This window comes from Apodemus sylvaticus, chromosome 2 (assembly GCF_947179515.1).
Source record: "Apodemus sylvaticus chromosome 2, mApoSyl1.1, whole genome shotgun sequence".
Lineage (NCBI taxonomy): Eukaryota > Metazoa > Chordata > Mammalia > Rodentia > Muridae > Apodemus > Apodemus sylvaticus.
Genome location: NC_067473.1, coordinates 3,873,303 through 3,890,023, shown reverse-complemented (window position 1 = coordinate 3,890,023; position 16,721 = coordinate 3,873,303). Strand labels below are relative to the sequence as shown.

The window sequence follows — 16,721 nt, the reverse complement described above, 5'->3', positions numbered from 1 at the left end:
GGTGTTGTTTCACTAATTTCTTTCTCAGTTTGTATATCCTTTAAGTAGAGGAAGGCTACTGATTTGTTTGAGTTAATTTTATATCCAGCCACTTTGCTGAAGTTGTTTATCAGGTTTGGGAGTTCTCTGGAGGAATTTTTGGGTCCACTTAAGTATACTATCATATCATCTTCAAATAATGATATTTTGACTTCTTCCTTTCCAATTTATATCTCTTTGACCTCCTTTTGTTGTTTAATTGCTCTGGCTAGGACTTAGAATACTATATTGAGTAGGTAGGGAGAGAGTGGGCAGCCTTGTCTAGTCCCTGATTTTAGTGAGATTGTTATAAGTTTCTCTCCATTAAGTTTGATGTTGGCTACTGGTTTGCTGTATATTGCTTTACTATGCTTAGATGTGGGCCTTGAATTCTTGATATTTCCAAGACATTTATCATGAAGGGATGTTGAATTTTGTCAAATGCTTTTTCAGCATCTAATGAGATGATCATGTGATTTTTTTTCCCCTTGAGTTTATGTAGTGGATTACATTGATGAATTTCTGTATATTGAACCATTCTCAGTTTCTGTTGTTATATTTCACTTTTCATTTCTGATTTCATTAATTTGGATACTGTCTCTGTGTCCTCTGGTTAGTCTGGCTATGGGTTTATTTATCTTGTTGATTTTCTCAAAGTACCGGCTCCTGGTTTGGTTGATTCTTTGTATAGTTCTTTTTGTTTCTCCTTGATTAATTTCAGCCCTGAGTTTATTTCCTGCCATCTACTCCTCTTGGGTGTATTTGCTTCTTTTTTGTTTGAGAGCTTTCAGGTGTGCTGTCTAGCTGCTAGAGTATGCTCTCTCCAGTTTTTGGAGACAGAGCTATGAGTTTTCCTCTTAGCACTGCTTTCATTGTGTCCCATAAGTTTGGGTATATTGTGCCTTCATTTTTATTAAATTCTAAAAAGTCATTAATTTCTTTATTTCTTCCTTGACCGAGTTATCATTGAGTAGGGCATTGTTCAGCTTCCATGTGTATGCGAGCTTTCTGTTATTTTTGTTGTTATTAAAGACCAGCCTTTGTTCACAGTGACCTGATAGGATGCATGGGATTATTTCAGTCTTCTTGTGTCTGTTGAGGCCTGTTTTGTGACTGATTACATGGTCAGTTTTGGAGAAGGTACCCTGATGTGCTGAGAAGAAGGTATATTCTTTTGATTTAGGTTGAAATGTTCTATAGATATCTGTTAAATCTATTTGGTCCATAAATTTTGTTAGTTTCACTGTGTCTCTGTTTAGTTTCTGTTTCCATGATCTGTCCATTGCTGAGAGTGGGGTGTTGAAGTCTCCCACTATTATTGTGTGGCGTGTGATGTGTGCTTTGAGCTTTAGTAGAGTTTCTTTCATGAAAGTGGATGCCTTTGCATTTGGAGCATACATGGTCAGAATTGAGAGTTCTTCTTGGTAGATTTTTCCATTGTGAGTATGAAGTGTCCTTCCTTACCTTTTTTGATGACTTTTGGTTGAAAGTTGATTTTATTTGATATTAGAATGGCTACTCCTGTTTGTTTCTTGGGACCATTTGCTTGGAAAATTGTTTTCCAGCCTTTTACCCCGAGGTAATGTCTGTCTTTGACACCGAGGTGAATTTCCTGTATTCAACAAAATGCTGGGTCCTGTTTACCTATCCAGGCTGATGTGTTTATAAACCGGTAAAGAGAAAGAAAATATGTTCTATGGAAGGGCAGTGAGGTGTGGGGGCGGGGGTGTTTCAGCGGGCCCATGCTGAGACATCCCTCCCCCCCTCCCCCCGAGGAACCAGCCACATGAAGGTACATTTTTTTCTGACTAACCCCAGACCCAACAGTCCTCTGCTGTGTATGTATTGGGGGCCTCATATCAGCTGTTATATGCTACAGTGTTACAGTATCTGAAAGATCTCGGGGATCCAGGTTAATTGAGACTGCTGGTCCTCCTATAGGGTCACCCACCTCCTCTGCGTCTTCCAGCTTTCCCCTAATTCAACCACAGGGGTCAGAAGCTTCTGTCCATTGGTTGGGTGTAAATATCTGCATCTGACTCTTTCAGCAGCTTTTTGGATCTTTTGGAGGGCTGTCATGAAAGGTCTCTTTCTGTGAGAGCTCCCTAGCCTTAGTAATAGTGTCAGGCCTTGGGGCCTCCCCTTGAGCTGGACCTCTTTGGGCCTGTTGCTGGGCCTTCTTTTCCAGGTTCTTTACTATTTCCATCCCTGCAGGTCTTTCAAGCAGGAACAATTATGGGTCAGAGTTTGACTGTGGGATGTCGGGTGGGGGGGGTGCAAGCGTAAGAACATAAGCAATACAAGCCAAGGTTACTTGGCATCATCAGAACCCAATTCTCCCACCATAGCAAGTCCCGGATACACCACCACACCAGAAAAGCAAGATTCGGAACTAAAATCACTTCTCATGATGATGATTGAGGACTTTAAGAAGGACATAAATAACTCCTTTAAAGAAATACAGAAGAACACAGGTAAACAGCTGGAGGCCCTTAAAGAGGAAACACAAAAATCCCTTAAAACAGAAAAACTCAATCAAACAGGCAAAGGAAATGAACAAAGCCATCCAGGATTTAAAAATGGAACTAGAAACAATAAAGAAATCACAAAGTGAGACAACCCTGGAGCTAGAAAACCTAGGAAAGAGATCAGGAGTCATAGATGCAAGCATCAGCAACAGAATACAGAAGATAGAAGAAAGAATCCTAGGTGTAGAAGATACCATAGAAAAAACATTGACACAACAGTCAAAGAAAACACAAAAAGCAAAATACTCCTAACCCCAAACATCCAGGAAATCCAGGACACAATGAGAAGACCAAATCTAAGGATAATAGGTATAGAAGAGAGCAAGGATTTCCAACTTAAAGGGCCAGTAAATATCTTCCAGCAAAATTATAAAAAAAAAAAACTTCCCTAACCTAAAGAAAGAGAACATACAAGAAGCTTACAGAACTCTAAACAGATTGGACCAGAAAAGAAAGCCCTCCTGTCACATAATAATCAAAACACTAAATGCACTAACAAAGAAAGAATATTAAAAGCAGTAAGGGAAAAAGGGCAAGTAATTTATAAAGATAGACCTATCAGAATTACACCAGACTTCTCATCAGAGACTATGAAAGTTAGAAGATCCTGTGAAGATCTCATACAGACTCTAAGAGAACACAAATGCCAGCCCAGACTACTACACCCAGAAAAACTCTCAATTTCCATAGATGGAGAAAACAAGATATTCCATGACAAAACCAAGTTTACACAATATCTTTCCACAAATCCAGCCCTACAAAGGAAAATAGATGGGGAATAGGAGGGAAACTACACCCTAGAAAAAGCAAGAAAGTAATCTTTCAACAAACCCACATAAATATAATTCCACTTCTAACAACAAAAATAACAGGAAGTAACACTCACTTTTCTTTAATATTTCTTAATATGAAAATTAATATTACCAACATATCCTAATCGATTGAAATTTAAAAATACGAGGAATTAGAAATTTGTTGACTGTCACCCAGTGGTCTCTCTAATTGGGTAATTGGAGAAATATGTCCAATATTGTACAATCCATATACACTTGCTGCTTGTTTGTACATGACAGTGTCTTGCTGTGTATCACATAATGGTCTTGAAATCATGCTTCTCCTATCTCAGCCTCTCTATTAGTAGGATTGTTTATTTGATGTTTTTACACTATACTATATGGTTTTTAGGACAGCTTACGTATTTCAAAATTATTTATATAGCCAAAAGAAATGTAGACAATTAATTTTGGAGGTGCCTTGTAAGAGAACAACCAAGAATGAGAGTGAATGTTTTGCTTGATATTTATAATTATTGTAATCTTATCAGTTACTCTTTCTGAGATGGATGCTTTGCAAAATTATCACAGCTAATGAACCAGAATCTTACCCTAATTTAATGTCTGTGCCACCCTCCAAGCAGAAACATTGTTCATTGAAACAGTTGATGAATGACTTCATCCATAGACCATCTTAATACACACACCTTTTCTTAAATGAATGTAACCTGCTCCCTGTGGGCTGAGAATGATGACAATCACTCAAGTCAGATAGCTTTGGCCATAGCAGGAAATCTGTACCCAAATAATTGTACCTACAGTTCATTCCTTGGTGCAGCAGAACTGTCAACTCTTAGCTTAGCTACTATGGAGGTAAAATCCTTTGGGGATATGAGGGACACTGAAATACAGCCTTATTACAATGAACTCCAATGTCTAAAAATTGTTCTTATTTTGAGTTGCTACCATAGTAAGAGCCAAGATTGTACGCTCTACTAAAAACAAAACAAACAAACAATATGACTTTATCTTTTTATGTTCATTTAATAGCACATCCATTATTTTTATGATTGGTATAAAAATATATATTGTGTTGAATAAAAAATAAAAATTAAATTAAAAAAATTTCAGAATGGGAAACAGGAAATTGCACCATTGCCGCTGAGGTCTCAGTTTCATGAGGACAAGCTTTGGGAAAGCGGCTCTGAGAACTGTGTTGTCTGAGGAATGAACTACTGTAGCCATGCTTTTTATTAAGTGTATGGAAAGCTAAAGTAAAAGAAATAGCAAGTGATAGACAGACAGATGTGTGGATGGATAGACAGCGGACCATGATCAAATCAGGCGCTCCAAACATCCACAGAAATGGACTCTGAAAGCCCCTCTGTGGCAGCCAGCTGGGGCGGCCAACTCTCAGGGCACGTGGAACAGAGATGACCTCATCAAAGGAACAGCCTTGTGTGATGATTCCAGGTAGAAGAACAAAGAGTAACAGAGACGACATCATCAAATCAGGTGCTCACAGCATGCAGTAGAAGACAGCTGGGGAGTGGAGGCAGTCAGCGCCTTCCCAGGCAGTTTCTGTCCATGCTGTCTTCTTGGGGCTCCAGCTCCTGCTTCTCCTTCCCACTGACAGCCCTTGTATAAACAGTAGTAACGCCTGTCGGAGATGGTTTACTCTTCAGCTGTTCTTGAGGACAAATGTTTTTATTCTTGGGCAGTTTTACTGTCTTCTTCTCTCGTCTGTGTAGTCAGGGAGGCCCATCTATCCCCAGGCAAGAGGCCGTAGAGTACATTTTAGACAAACATGCTTGGGTCATCTGCTTCCAGAGCTGACTTCTCAGTGAGCTCAGACAGCACGTTGACCAAACCTCGTGTACGGTACAGAGCTAAAGAGCCCTGTCACAGTCAGAGCTGAAACATTCCTGTGGTTGCATGTATAGATGGGCTCACAATGAACTGGTTACGAGTCCACGGAACACTCATTAAATGGAGACGCAGCCTGTGGCATTGTGTTGCAAACGCATGCACAGCCAAGCAGGAAATCTTCCCTGTGCTGCTTCATACTGATGGCCAACCTGGCAGGGTACAGACTTGTTGAGGGGAGAAGAGAGTGTTCTCTGTTTAGGAGCCTCTTGGGCAGGGCTGACTGAGGTGGGAAGTCTTACCCTGTGTACAGCACTACCACAGGCTGCACAAGGAGAACGCAAGCTGCACGCCATCAGCATTCAGGTCTCTTATGGAACAGGGATGCTCTCTGACCAGCTGCCTCATGCCCCTGCCATTGTCCTTTCTCTGCCACGAGGGACTCTTGAACTGGGACCCTAACTAAAAGCTCCCTTAAGTTGCTCTTGCTAGTTAGTTTCTGGTAGCAGCAGAAGGGGTACCTGACTCATGCTTGCTGCCTGCAGATGCGCCACCTAGAACGGAACCGGTAGAATTAGCTTAGGCTGAACTTCCGAGCAGTGTGACTTGCCTGAAGGTGGTGGAGCACCGTGCCAGAACGACAGTGTGATCTGACTGAAATGTCACTGAAGCTCAGCATGGTGGCACCCTCAAATGTGCAAAAGTTCAGAGCCGTGGCATTCACAAACCTCACTGAGAAGCCTCCGTGTAGGCTTGCCTAGCCCAGCCAATGGAAGGCGAATCAGTGAGGAGTCTACAAATGGAGGAGCTGGCGTGTGAAAATGCCACCTTAAAACTGAATAAACACTGACAGACGCAACAGATGGGAAGAGGAAGAGGGTTGGTGAGACTGGATGGGGGTTGGGAGGGTAATGAGGGCCGTGGCTGCCTGAATACATTATGTGCAAGTATGAAAATGTCATGATGAGACGCATGTGTAATACATGCTGATGAAGAACATTCAAAACGTATCAACATGAAGGTAACAGGACAGCGAAAGTCCCCGAAAGGCCAAAAGTAGGTTAAGCCTGGGCAGGGAGTGTGGGCAGGAAGTACTGCTGTGCGCCTCCTCCTGTACACCTGTGGAGGAAGGCTGCGTTTGACTTTGGTCAGTTGGGAAGGCTCTCGGCACCCTTGCCACTGCCTTTGCGTGTAGACTTTGAAACCAGCAAACTGGGAGGAGGAAAATAACCTAAGCAAGAACAGATCATTTCAGTGTAGCCGTGTAGCTCTGTGTACGGCACCTGCTTTAGTGTCTGTGAGTCTCTGCTTTGAGTCTCCAACACTCTCACGGACCTGGACACACACACCCTTGAGCAAAATCAAAAGCAAAGGGAATGGCAAGGAATCATAAAGGATTAAAATAAAGGTAAGACTTTGTCCATTGCCCTAAGATGCAACCATCTGACATTGTCTGAACAATTGAATTAACAGTCTTTCATTAAGATTTAATTTTATGGGGCTTAAAGATAGCTTAGAGGTTGAGCACTTACTATTCTTCCAGAGGGCCACATTTGGATCCCTGTACCCGTGTCAGTCAGCTCAAAGCTGCCCTCACCTTCTGGTTTCCAAGAATGCACACAAATGCACACAGGCACTCGAACATCCACATACATAGAAATTAGTTACACTTGACTTACTATGTGTATGTATGTGGGGGGTGTGGGGAGCCATAGTACATGAGGAGGTCAGAGGACACCCCTGTGGTAACTTGTTCTTTCCTTCTGTTATGTGTGCCCTGGGGGATCAAATTCAGGTCATCAGATGGACAGCAAGCCATGTTTACTTACTGAACTGCTTTAGTCATACTAAATACTACTATTACCACCACCACCACTACCAACAACAACACCACCACCACCACCACCAACAACAACAACAACTAAACTGGTGTTGGTTATTTGTAAGTTAGAATCATTCAGGAAGCAAAAGGGTGGTCAAAAATACACAGACAGGTTGAGAGGGATGTGTCAGAGGTAAAGAGCACTGGCTGCTTTCCTACAGGACCAAGGTTTCATTTCTAGCACCAACATGGTAGCTAACAGCTGTAACTCCGGTTCCACGGCCTCTGCTGCCCTCTTTTGGCCTCCACAAGCTCCAGGCACATGTGTGGTGCACAGACATGTGTGCAGACAAAGCCCATACTCACAACATAATAAAAAATAGACACAATCAGACTAAATGAGAACAGGAATATTGTTGAGTGTTTAGCTAAAGATTTGAAAGAATGTTTCAAATTAAAATCGATTGATTGATGGATTGATTGATTGATTGACTGATTGAGATAACAAGAGCTCAATACCATGGCCTTGTGCCTGTGAGGCAAGTAGTCTATAATTAAGCTTTGTTCCATTTCTAAACTAAGAAGAATATTTGGTAACAGTGCACCTCGTGTCTTGTCACTGATTCCAGAGACCCTTTTTCTCCAAACACTGCCGAGAACCACCTTGCTGTCAGAGCAGCATCCAGAGAGCAGCAGACGTTGGCGTGGGAAAGTATTCTCACCAGGGCCCGGGTACAGAATTGACCTAGTGCATCACTGCTCCCTGAAGCTTCTGTTTCAGCCTCACAAGGATTTTGTAGTGGCTGAGGCCAGAGTCCCTGACGCTCTGTATATAGGTCTGTTCTGTAGCCTTTGCTGCTCCTCCCTTCTGTCCTAGCCAGTGTTCTATTGCTGTGAAGAGGCAACATCATTATGGCAACTATTATAAAGGAAAGCATTTAATAGGGTCTGGTTTACAGTATTGGGTTCAGTCCATTACCATCGTGGTGGGAAGCATGGCAGCGTGCAGGCAGACACGGTGCTGGGGAAGGAGCTGAGAGTTCCTAATCCACAGACAGCAGGAAGAGAGAACCACTGGGCCTGGCTCAAACTTTTGAAACCTCAAAGACACACTTCTTCCAACAAGGCCACACTGCCTAATCTTTCTTAAATAGTACCACTCCTAATGATTAAGCATGCAAATCTATGCACGTATGAGGGCCCTTCACACACAAGACACATTTTCTTAATAGCCAGACTTGATCACCAGTTCCCCTGGCATGATTTTGCTACTGTTTCTTCCCTCATTGTGGCTTCATACAGAGTAACACAAACAAACTTATTCCTTTGGTTTTATGTGTAAATGTTTTACATGCAGATATGTATATGTACCACATGTATTCTTGGTGTTCACAGAGGTCAGATGAAGGTATAGTTCTGGAACTAGAGTAACACATGGTCGTCCTAACTAGGGTTTCTATTGCTTGAAGGGACACTATGACCGCAGCAACTCTTAACAAGGAAAACACTTAATTGGGGGTGGCTTACAGTTTTAGAGGTTCAGTCCATTATCATCATGGCAGGAAGTATGGCAGTGTCCAGGCAGACATGGTGCTGGAGAAGGAGCTGGCAGGTAGCAGGAAGAGCATTTGAAAATCCAAAGTCCACCCCTAGTGACATACTTCCTCCAATGAGGCCATACCTATTCCACCAAGGCCACACCTCCTAATAGTGCCACTCCCTACAAGCCTGTGGGGTCCACTTTCATTCAAACCACTAGTTATGAACCACTGTTGGGTGCCAAGAATCGAACCTGGGTCCTCTGCAAGAGCAGCAAGTGAACTTGCTTGTTGGGCCATCTCTCCAACCACCTCATACAGACTCAAAAATTCTTATTCCTTTGGTTCTAGGGAACTTTGGAAAAGAATGAAGTTAGCTCACATTTACCTAACCATTCAAACAGTTAAGTATTGTTTTAAAGATTAAAATATTATCTTATGATATTGAGAATCTACAAATGAGCAGTCCTTCACTATGTTGCGTTTACCAAATATCATAGAGAGAAAAACAAGCATGTGGGAAAAGAAATACAAGTATACCAGGTAAATGGGTGTGTTCAGCTTTTGCCGCTGTTCCCTTCTGTCTTAGTCTTCTATTGCCATGATTTAAATATAAGGACTCATTAAGTAGATTAAAAGATTAAACCAGGACTGGTAGTGCATACCTTTAATCCCAGCATTTGAGAGCAAAGGTACTCAGATCTCTGTGGGCTCAAAGCCAGGCTGGTCTATGTAGTGAGTTCCAGGACAGCCAGGGCTACATACCCTGCCTTAAAACAAGGCAAATAAATGTAGGTAAAATTAATAATAAATTTGAACATATGGTAACTCTTTGTTTCATAAACAGACTGTATTTCTTTTATAAAGTAACCCAAGGAACATCTTAAAAAAACGGTTGTGTATTTTCAATGCAGTGTGAGAATTAGGTGTGGTTTAAAAACTGTACCATTAAGATCAGATAATAGTTTAATGTGAAATCTAGGGGTACATTAGAGCAGTTCTGGTTGAAATTTAGGAACCGGGATAGGACATTACAAGGCTCTCACTAAAAAGAGCCTTACTCAGGGCACAGTTTCAGAGCACCATATAAAGATGGGAAACAGTTTTAAGATGTAACATTTCTACTTTGGAACATAAAATAATTGAGCTTGCGTTGTCACCTTCTGCTCAAGACACATGGTTGTAGGAGGAATTTAGAGTATACAGAAGTATGTTTAGGCAGCTAATTCTCCTGACTTAGCAGAATTAAGTCTCCATGTGCTATGAAGAGATACTGGCATTTCAGAGGAAGAGGGAGAGTCTGTTCTAGGAGTGTTTAAAATGGATGGGGCAGATAAGGATACAGCACAGTTATGGAAGAGATGGAAAGATTGGGGTAGAAAGCAGAGATGGGTGTAGGACAGGGAGTCAGACCTCAGTGGATACGTTTTCCCTTTTTGAGACATGCTCTCATTATGTAGACCTTGCTGGGCTTGGAACTCACTGTGTAGACCAGTCTGGCCTGGAACTCCAAGCTCTGCCTGCCTCCGCCATTTGAGTGCCCGCACTAAAGGCATGCACCACCACACCCAGCCCCTCAGTAAACACCTTTGGTTTTGATTTTGAACCTGGAGGGCACCTTCTTCAGAATGCAGAGCATAACCTTGGTGTTGTGTTCCAAAGCTGTGGAGTGTCTGCCATGCTCCCCTTCCCCTTCTGCCTTTCTGGGTTTCCATGTGGGTGTCTCAGGCCAAGCGTGGAAGGCCATGTTGGACGAGTATAGATAAGTCAGCTTACGATTCTGAGAGTGATGTCTGTTTCTGGCATTCCTGCTGGCTTTTGAATGAAGTATTCAGACACAGAACCAAGGGCTTTTAATACGAAAACCGACTAGTTTCTTCTTGCCTTTGTTTCTTTATTTCTTCCTCCACCCTGCCCCTTTTCTGAGCCAACGACTCACTGCAAGTCTGGTCTGGAACTTATTGTTAAGCCTAGGCTAGCCTCAAACCCAAGTCAGTGCTCCTGCCTTAACCATCTAAATGCTGATTATAAGCATGATCCATTTTATCCAGTGCAAGTTGATGGTTGTACATGCTTCTAACATGTCTGGGAAAACCAGATTAGCATAGTTCTTCCTATGAGATACAAAACGTATGTGACACCAGAGGTAAAACACAGAATCTAGTATGTGGGGGGATTTCATGAAGATGCCTTAATGAAAAGCTGTGGTGGAGAAGATCACCTAGCCTGTGTGAGTCATTACAATTCAGAAGATGTATGTTTCCGTGCACTCACGTATGGTGGCGGTTCCAAGTCTTATGTCAGTGTGGGTAGCGATAGTTACCTTTATGATGCGTTTGTGTTAGAATGGTCCATGACATTCACACACATGACAAAGTCCCCTGATAGTGCATTCTTAGGATGGATATCTGAGTGACTCATGACTGTATAACTCAAGATCAGCAACACTGAGTAAATTATCAATATATGTAAGCATATGTTAATCGGAGTGGGTAGAGGGTTCTCAGAAGTTGGTTTGTAGACATTAAATTCTGTTGGAGACTAAGTCAGGGAAGAAAAGTATATAACCAATACTGTTCAGTAGCAGAGATGACACTGATGAGGAGAACATGTGTGCTTTCTGAATTAGGGAATAGTTCCAGAGTGGTAAGTCTAAGGTAACAGCTTCAGATAACTGAGTTAGAGACCGAATTATTTCCCTTTAGTCAGGTGACTGGTTCTGAGACTTGACCTCAGTTTTGCTGTGTGACGAAAATGCCTCACATCACAACCATGCACTATTTGCAGTTACATCAGTTATATTAGATATCTGTTTATCACAGTACATGTAATGTATTTAGTATGCCCTGTTTTGTAGTTTTTTGTCTTGCTGTTGTTATAGTACTACTGTGCATTGTGTGTGTGTGTGCGCGCGCGTGCGCAGAACACTCTTATACTATCAAATTCCTAAATGTTTACAGGATGTATGAAAGGCTCTACACGCTGAACATTTTAATAGATAATGTGAAGTTGTTCAGCTTCCAATCACTACTACTGCAGACCCTACCTTCAGTATTAGCCATTTTTGAATGGTGTGTAATACATTTCCAGATGGATTCAGGAACATTTGATTTTTATTTAAAAATACTTAGTCTTCCTGTATTAAGGATGTGTCAGTGTCTGCTTGTATGTACAGAGAGGTCTTCACACATGCAGTTCCATGTTAAGGCTGGTGCTCTGTGGTTGAGGCATTCCGAGTGAGATATTTTCATTCAGCAGCTGTCCTTGGTGCTTTTTGTCTATTTAGTAGCCGTCATCTTGTTGAATTCCTTGTTGCTTTTTGTTTGTTATTTAATTTTCTCAGGTATTCTATGATTCTATAATATAATACATGAATCATAACATATATTATAATACATATAATAACATATGGTATATTCTTTAATTTTATTATAGAATATAATATTACAGTTATATAATTCTATAATGATTATAAAATATAATTATAGAATGCATTATATTTAATCACTTGCAAACCATTTTTGTAGGATAGCCTCTGAAGCTTAGAGTACTCTTCTAGAGATCTTGGGTTTGTCTTCCAGCATCCACATGGTCTGTAACTTTAGTTCCATGGGATTGGATGCCCTTTTCTGACCTCTGCAGAAACTGTATGCACATGGTTCATAAACATAAAATAAATCCTAAAAAATATTTTGTTTCCTCTTCTCCAACATATATTTGTTAGATGGTTTTGGTTTTTTTAATGTGATTTGTAGTACTAATTTTTCCCAAACAGGGTTAAACCAGAGCAGCAGCTGAAGTTTCCTTGGCTGACTCTTGGCTTCAATAGAGAAGTTTCTAGACTTCTTTAGTTTGGGAAAGTCATAGTTTGAAAGATTCTTAGCCATAGTCACCTTGTGTCTTTGAGTTTTGGAACATTACTATTCCAAAATGGCGCAAAGCGAGGAACTGCTGTCCCAAAGGAAGACTGAAAATCAATCGTACAGACTCCAAACTCCGCCTCCCATGGCTGATGTCAAGATGTTCTCCAGATCGCCAACTCTCAGCTTTGTTGCCTGCAACACACTTCTCTCTCCTGGGCTGGTTCCACTCCCTGTTAGCAGCTCTCCCCAGCAGGTGTCCCATGACTCTGGCATCTCCAACGTCTTGTGGTCTCCAAGGCAATCCAGGCTTCATTTTCAGTTTTACACAGTGGCCTCTCCAGGTCACTGTGCAGGGACACCCCTGACACAGACCTGTCACAATGGATTTCCTCAGCCATGGAGGAGCTTTATAACCCTTTTCTATTGTAATCTTGACTGTAAAGCCAGATCCACATGGCCGAAGCGTCCAAGTTCTGCTTGCTGGGGCTGGAACATGCCGTCTTCTTTCAATTACACCTTCACCAGCTTTCTATTTTTGATGGCTTCCTTCACTGCTTAAGGTGGCCCGGGGGTGTGAGTGTGGCCCAGCCACTTGTCTGCTGTGCAGTGCTGTTAGCAAGGTAGAAATGTACGCCCCACTTTTGCCCTTGCCACCACAGCAGGCAGGAGAGCTGGCCCTGATGGGCTCATGAGAACGGGAGAGCCGGTCTGCCCCTCACCTGGCACAGCACTCGGGAGAGTGGGTTCTGCACTGCAGCTGGGCAGCAGGGTGTAGCTGGCCCTGTGTGTGAAGGGTGGGCAGCTGAGGTGCGGGTGTGAGAGCAGGAAAGCCAGGGGACCGAGCAGCTCAGGCACCCCTCAGCCCAGATCCAGGGCGTTGAAGTGGCCCACCCCATATCTACTCCATCGATGGACTGCTGGAGTTCATGGAGGGGCTGGACCAGTAGATCTAAGGCTGCAGGATCTCCATGACACAGGGCAACAATAGAGGAGTCCCAGTGAGGTTCCTGTGTTGATAGCGTGGTAGAGGCCTTGTACCAGACCAGTGACTCACTTTGGAGAACCCTCAGTGTGGACAAGAGAGTATGCAGTATGCACTGTGACAGACTACAGCTTCCACAATGAGTCTTTTTTCCTCTGTTGTGGGGGAGGTTGCAGGGGTGGAGGTTGGGTATGAGGGGACTGAGTGAGTGGGAGAGCAGTGCGATTGCAGTGCATCATATGAAATGCACCAAGAACCAATAAAAAGTTTAAAAAAAAAAGAAAGGAAAAATGTTATTTTTGCTAACGGGTCTCATGTAGCCTAGGCTGGCCTAGGCTAGCCTAGGCTGTGCTGTGTAACTGAAGCTGAGGATGAGCCTGCGCTTCCAGTCTTCGCTAACCCAAGTGCAAGGATGACAAGTGTGTGCACTGTACCTGGCGACTTTCCAAAATCTAAGTTCCTGTATATTTCAAACATCCTATGTACTTCACGAGGTCTCATCTCTTTTACTTTTCGTGTGCTTCAGCACCCCTGCGAGGCTTCAGTCTTTCAGCAGCTGGCAAGTACATGTCAGCAGGTACTTAGGAAATTCTGTTCTCTGCCCTGGGGGCAGAGACAGAGCCACACGCGCCAGACACTCACGGCCTCTGTGGAAGAATGGGTTTGTTTAAGTGACTTAAGTACTAAGGCGCTGTTTTTGCAGAGCAGGCGGTGAGTGAGTTGGCTTGTTCAAAAACATCTACTTAGATTTGACTCAGTGGCACCCGGCTTCCTTCCCGGCTCTAAGCATCTCAGCCTTGGGCCAGTGCCTCAGCTCCTCAGAGTGGCCTCCAGAATGAGATCAGGTCATGTTGGGGCTGAGTTGACTGTCTCTCACGGGGGCCTTGGCTCAGCTGTTTTCCTGCCTCAGTTTCCCTGCTGTGGGGATTGTAGCCCTAGCCACCCTACAGTGCTGGTCTTGGAATCTCAAGTTCAGTCTGTGCTGTCTTCATTCTCCGAAGCCTCCAGGCTCTCGGTGGCCCAGGAACTTGCTCTCCTATGGGTCTGAGGTCCCTGACATGGCAGACTATGAGTTCACTTGGTCATGAACTCCTGCGCCCAGATCTGCCGTGTGTAGACTTGTAGGAGCTCAGAGAGCCTTGTCCTGTAGGGCCTAGGTGTCTCAGGGTCTGGCCTTGCCCTCTCCTGTGGTCTGAAGAACTCGCAGTCCATGGAGGGTGGACAACAGGCATGGGACAGGGGCAGCCAGCTTGTGTGTCTTACTTGATTTGTTTTTGAAAATACCAAAGCTAGCATATGGCAAAGTATGTTTTTTTTTAAAAAATCATAAAATTAAGAAGATTTAGAAATATCAAGTAGAAGCATTTAATATCAAATATCTTGAAATAATCTGTAAATTAGAACAAATTCGTTCTTCCTTTCTAGTCCCAGGAAGTGCTTTGTCCACTGTGAGCAAAGGCTGGCTGCACTGTGACCAGCTGGGGTCAGCTGAGACAGGCTCCTCAGACTCCTCAGGCTCCTGAGGCTGCTTTCCCTGTACCCCTCCAGCAGATGGTCTGAGTGGCCTTTGACCCTCCTCCCCTTTATATTCAGGAGATTATCGGATGCTTTTGGAACAGAAACCAGTGCTCTAGCAGTTGTTCTCATAAGACTTTTGGAATCTACCAGAGTCTCTTGACAGAAAGTGGGCTTCTTCCTGAAGCGAGCCGGAAAAGAGAGGCTCCCGTCGGACAATCCCCAGGCGACGGTGGGAGCTGTGTCTAGATTCAGGCCGTGGCACTTTAAGAAGATTCCGCAGTCAATGTAAAGGTTTAGGAGTGCTGCTGGAGTTAGCTGCATCTTAGGCGGTCCTGCATTTCCCCAGCATTTTAGTCTGGGCAGCTTAGCTTTTCAGTGCCCCGGTTCTCTGGTCTGAAAAACTGGGACAACTGTATGTTCTTTGTGTTCTTGTGACGGTCAGAAGAATGTGACAGCTCAGTGAGAGTCAGGGTCGGAGGCATCGACATGCTCCTGTTCTAGACCAACAAGCCAATATTGTAAGCTTTGCCACTGCTTTCAGGTGATTTTCAGTGAGCACAGCTTGTTTTTCTCTCTTTTTTTTTTTAACTTTAAGGGACTATTCTAGGCTTGGTGTGCTTATAATGAAAGACATGAGTGGGGTGTGGTCTCGAGCATTGCCGTCTAAACCTGTGTTGATGACTTTGTGCTTTTAGGTACACCAAGCTTGGCTACGCAGGCAACACTGAACCACAGTTCATTATTCCGTCATGTAAGTAAAGCTCTTCCTTGGGTTCCTCAGCATTTTAAAGCAGCCCGTTCTGTGTATCAAGCTGCCGTAATGTTTTTAGTGTCATTTTTTGGCCTGTCACCTGCTTCCTAGGAAGGGCTGCTTAACTCTGAGCGCTGCTGTGGGAGGTGGCTGGACTTCAGCAACAGTGGCTTGTCTGCCATCCCTTCAAACTCCTTTCTTTGTCATTGGTTTTCTAGTTTCACCCAGAGAGGCTGCCAGGGAACTTTCATTGTTTTCTAAGTGTCCTAACTGCCTGGAACAGTCTCTCTGGTTCCTTAAGCCCCAGTCTGTAATTGTAAGGAAGCACAGATTTAACTATTCATCAGCCCACGGTGCCATGGCACTAAGGTGTGGCACTTAGGTGTCATGCCTGGGGCATGAGCTCACCCTACCTGTTCTTTATTGCCTGTGGGCGTCTCTCTGGAGGGCTGGTTGGGCTTTAGAGGTAGACTTACCAGGTTTGAATCCCAGAGACAGTTTGCCCAAGGGAAAGGGGAGTAAACCCTATGTTGCTGCTGAGATCCTCGGACCTAGCTCAGAAGGAGAGCTTTGTTACCACGTATTCAGGTCAAGGCCAAAGCCTTTTTGTGGTTTGGATCTCTGGACAGTGCACTCCCGATTCCTTGAGGAGATCTGAGACAGGAGGTTCAGTTCTGTGTCTGCAGGAGAGTGACAGCTCTGGCTTTCCCGGGGTGTGCAGGGGCCACATGTGGGGTCTGCCTGGTGATGGGTGTTACTGATCTTCTGAGCCCTCATTTTAAATTCATTAAGTGGAGTGTTGTCTGATAAGGATGCCTAACAAATCACAGACAAGGGAACTTAGTCAATAAAACCGTAACACGGTTCTGGAAGTCCAGAGTCCCAAGTTCAAGGTGGTACCTGGTGAAACATCTCCTTCTAGACATATGGAGGACTGTCTTCTTTCCCACTGTGTCTATGTGTGAGTGTGAGAGGACTAGTGTCCCTTCCTGTCAGACTGCCACTCTAAGGACCCCGCCCTTGCAACCTTTGAAAATTCACTGTGTTCATAAAAGTCCTGTC

At 43.6% G+C, this 16,721-nt stretch overlaps 1 protein-coding gene across 3 annotated transcripts in view; it reads left to right on the top strand.

Moving 5' to 3' along the window:
* Actr3b (actin related protein 3B) overlaps positions 1 to 16,721 on the top strand; it is a 99,266-nt gene that overhangs the window by 25,140 nt on the left and 57,405 nt on the right. For all 3 annotated transcript variants that reach the window (XM_052172974.1, XM_052172972.1, XM_052172973.1), the window contains exon 2: positions 15,604 to 15,659. In XM_052172974.1, the coding sequence (XP_052028934.1) occupies positions 15,604 to 15,659 (56 nt within the window). The remainder of the gene's footprint in view (positions 1 to 15,603; positions 15,660 to 16,721) is intronic.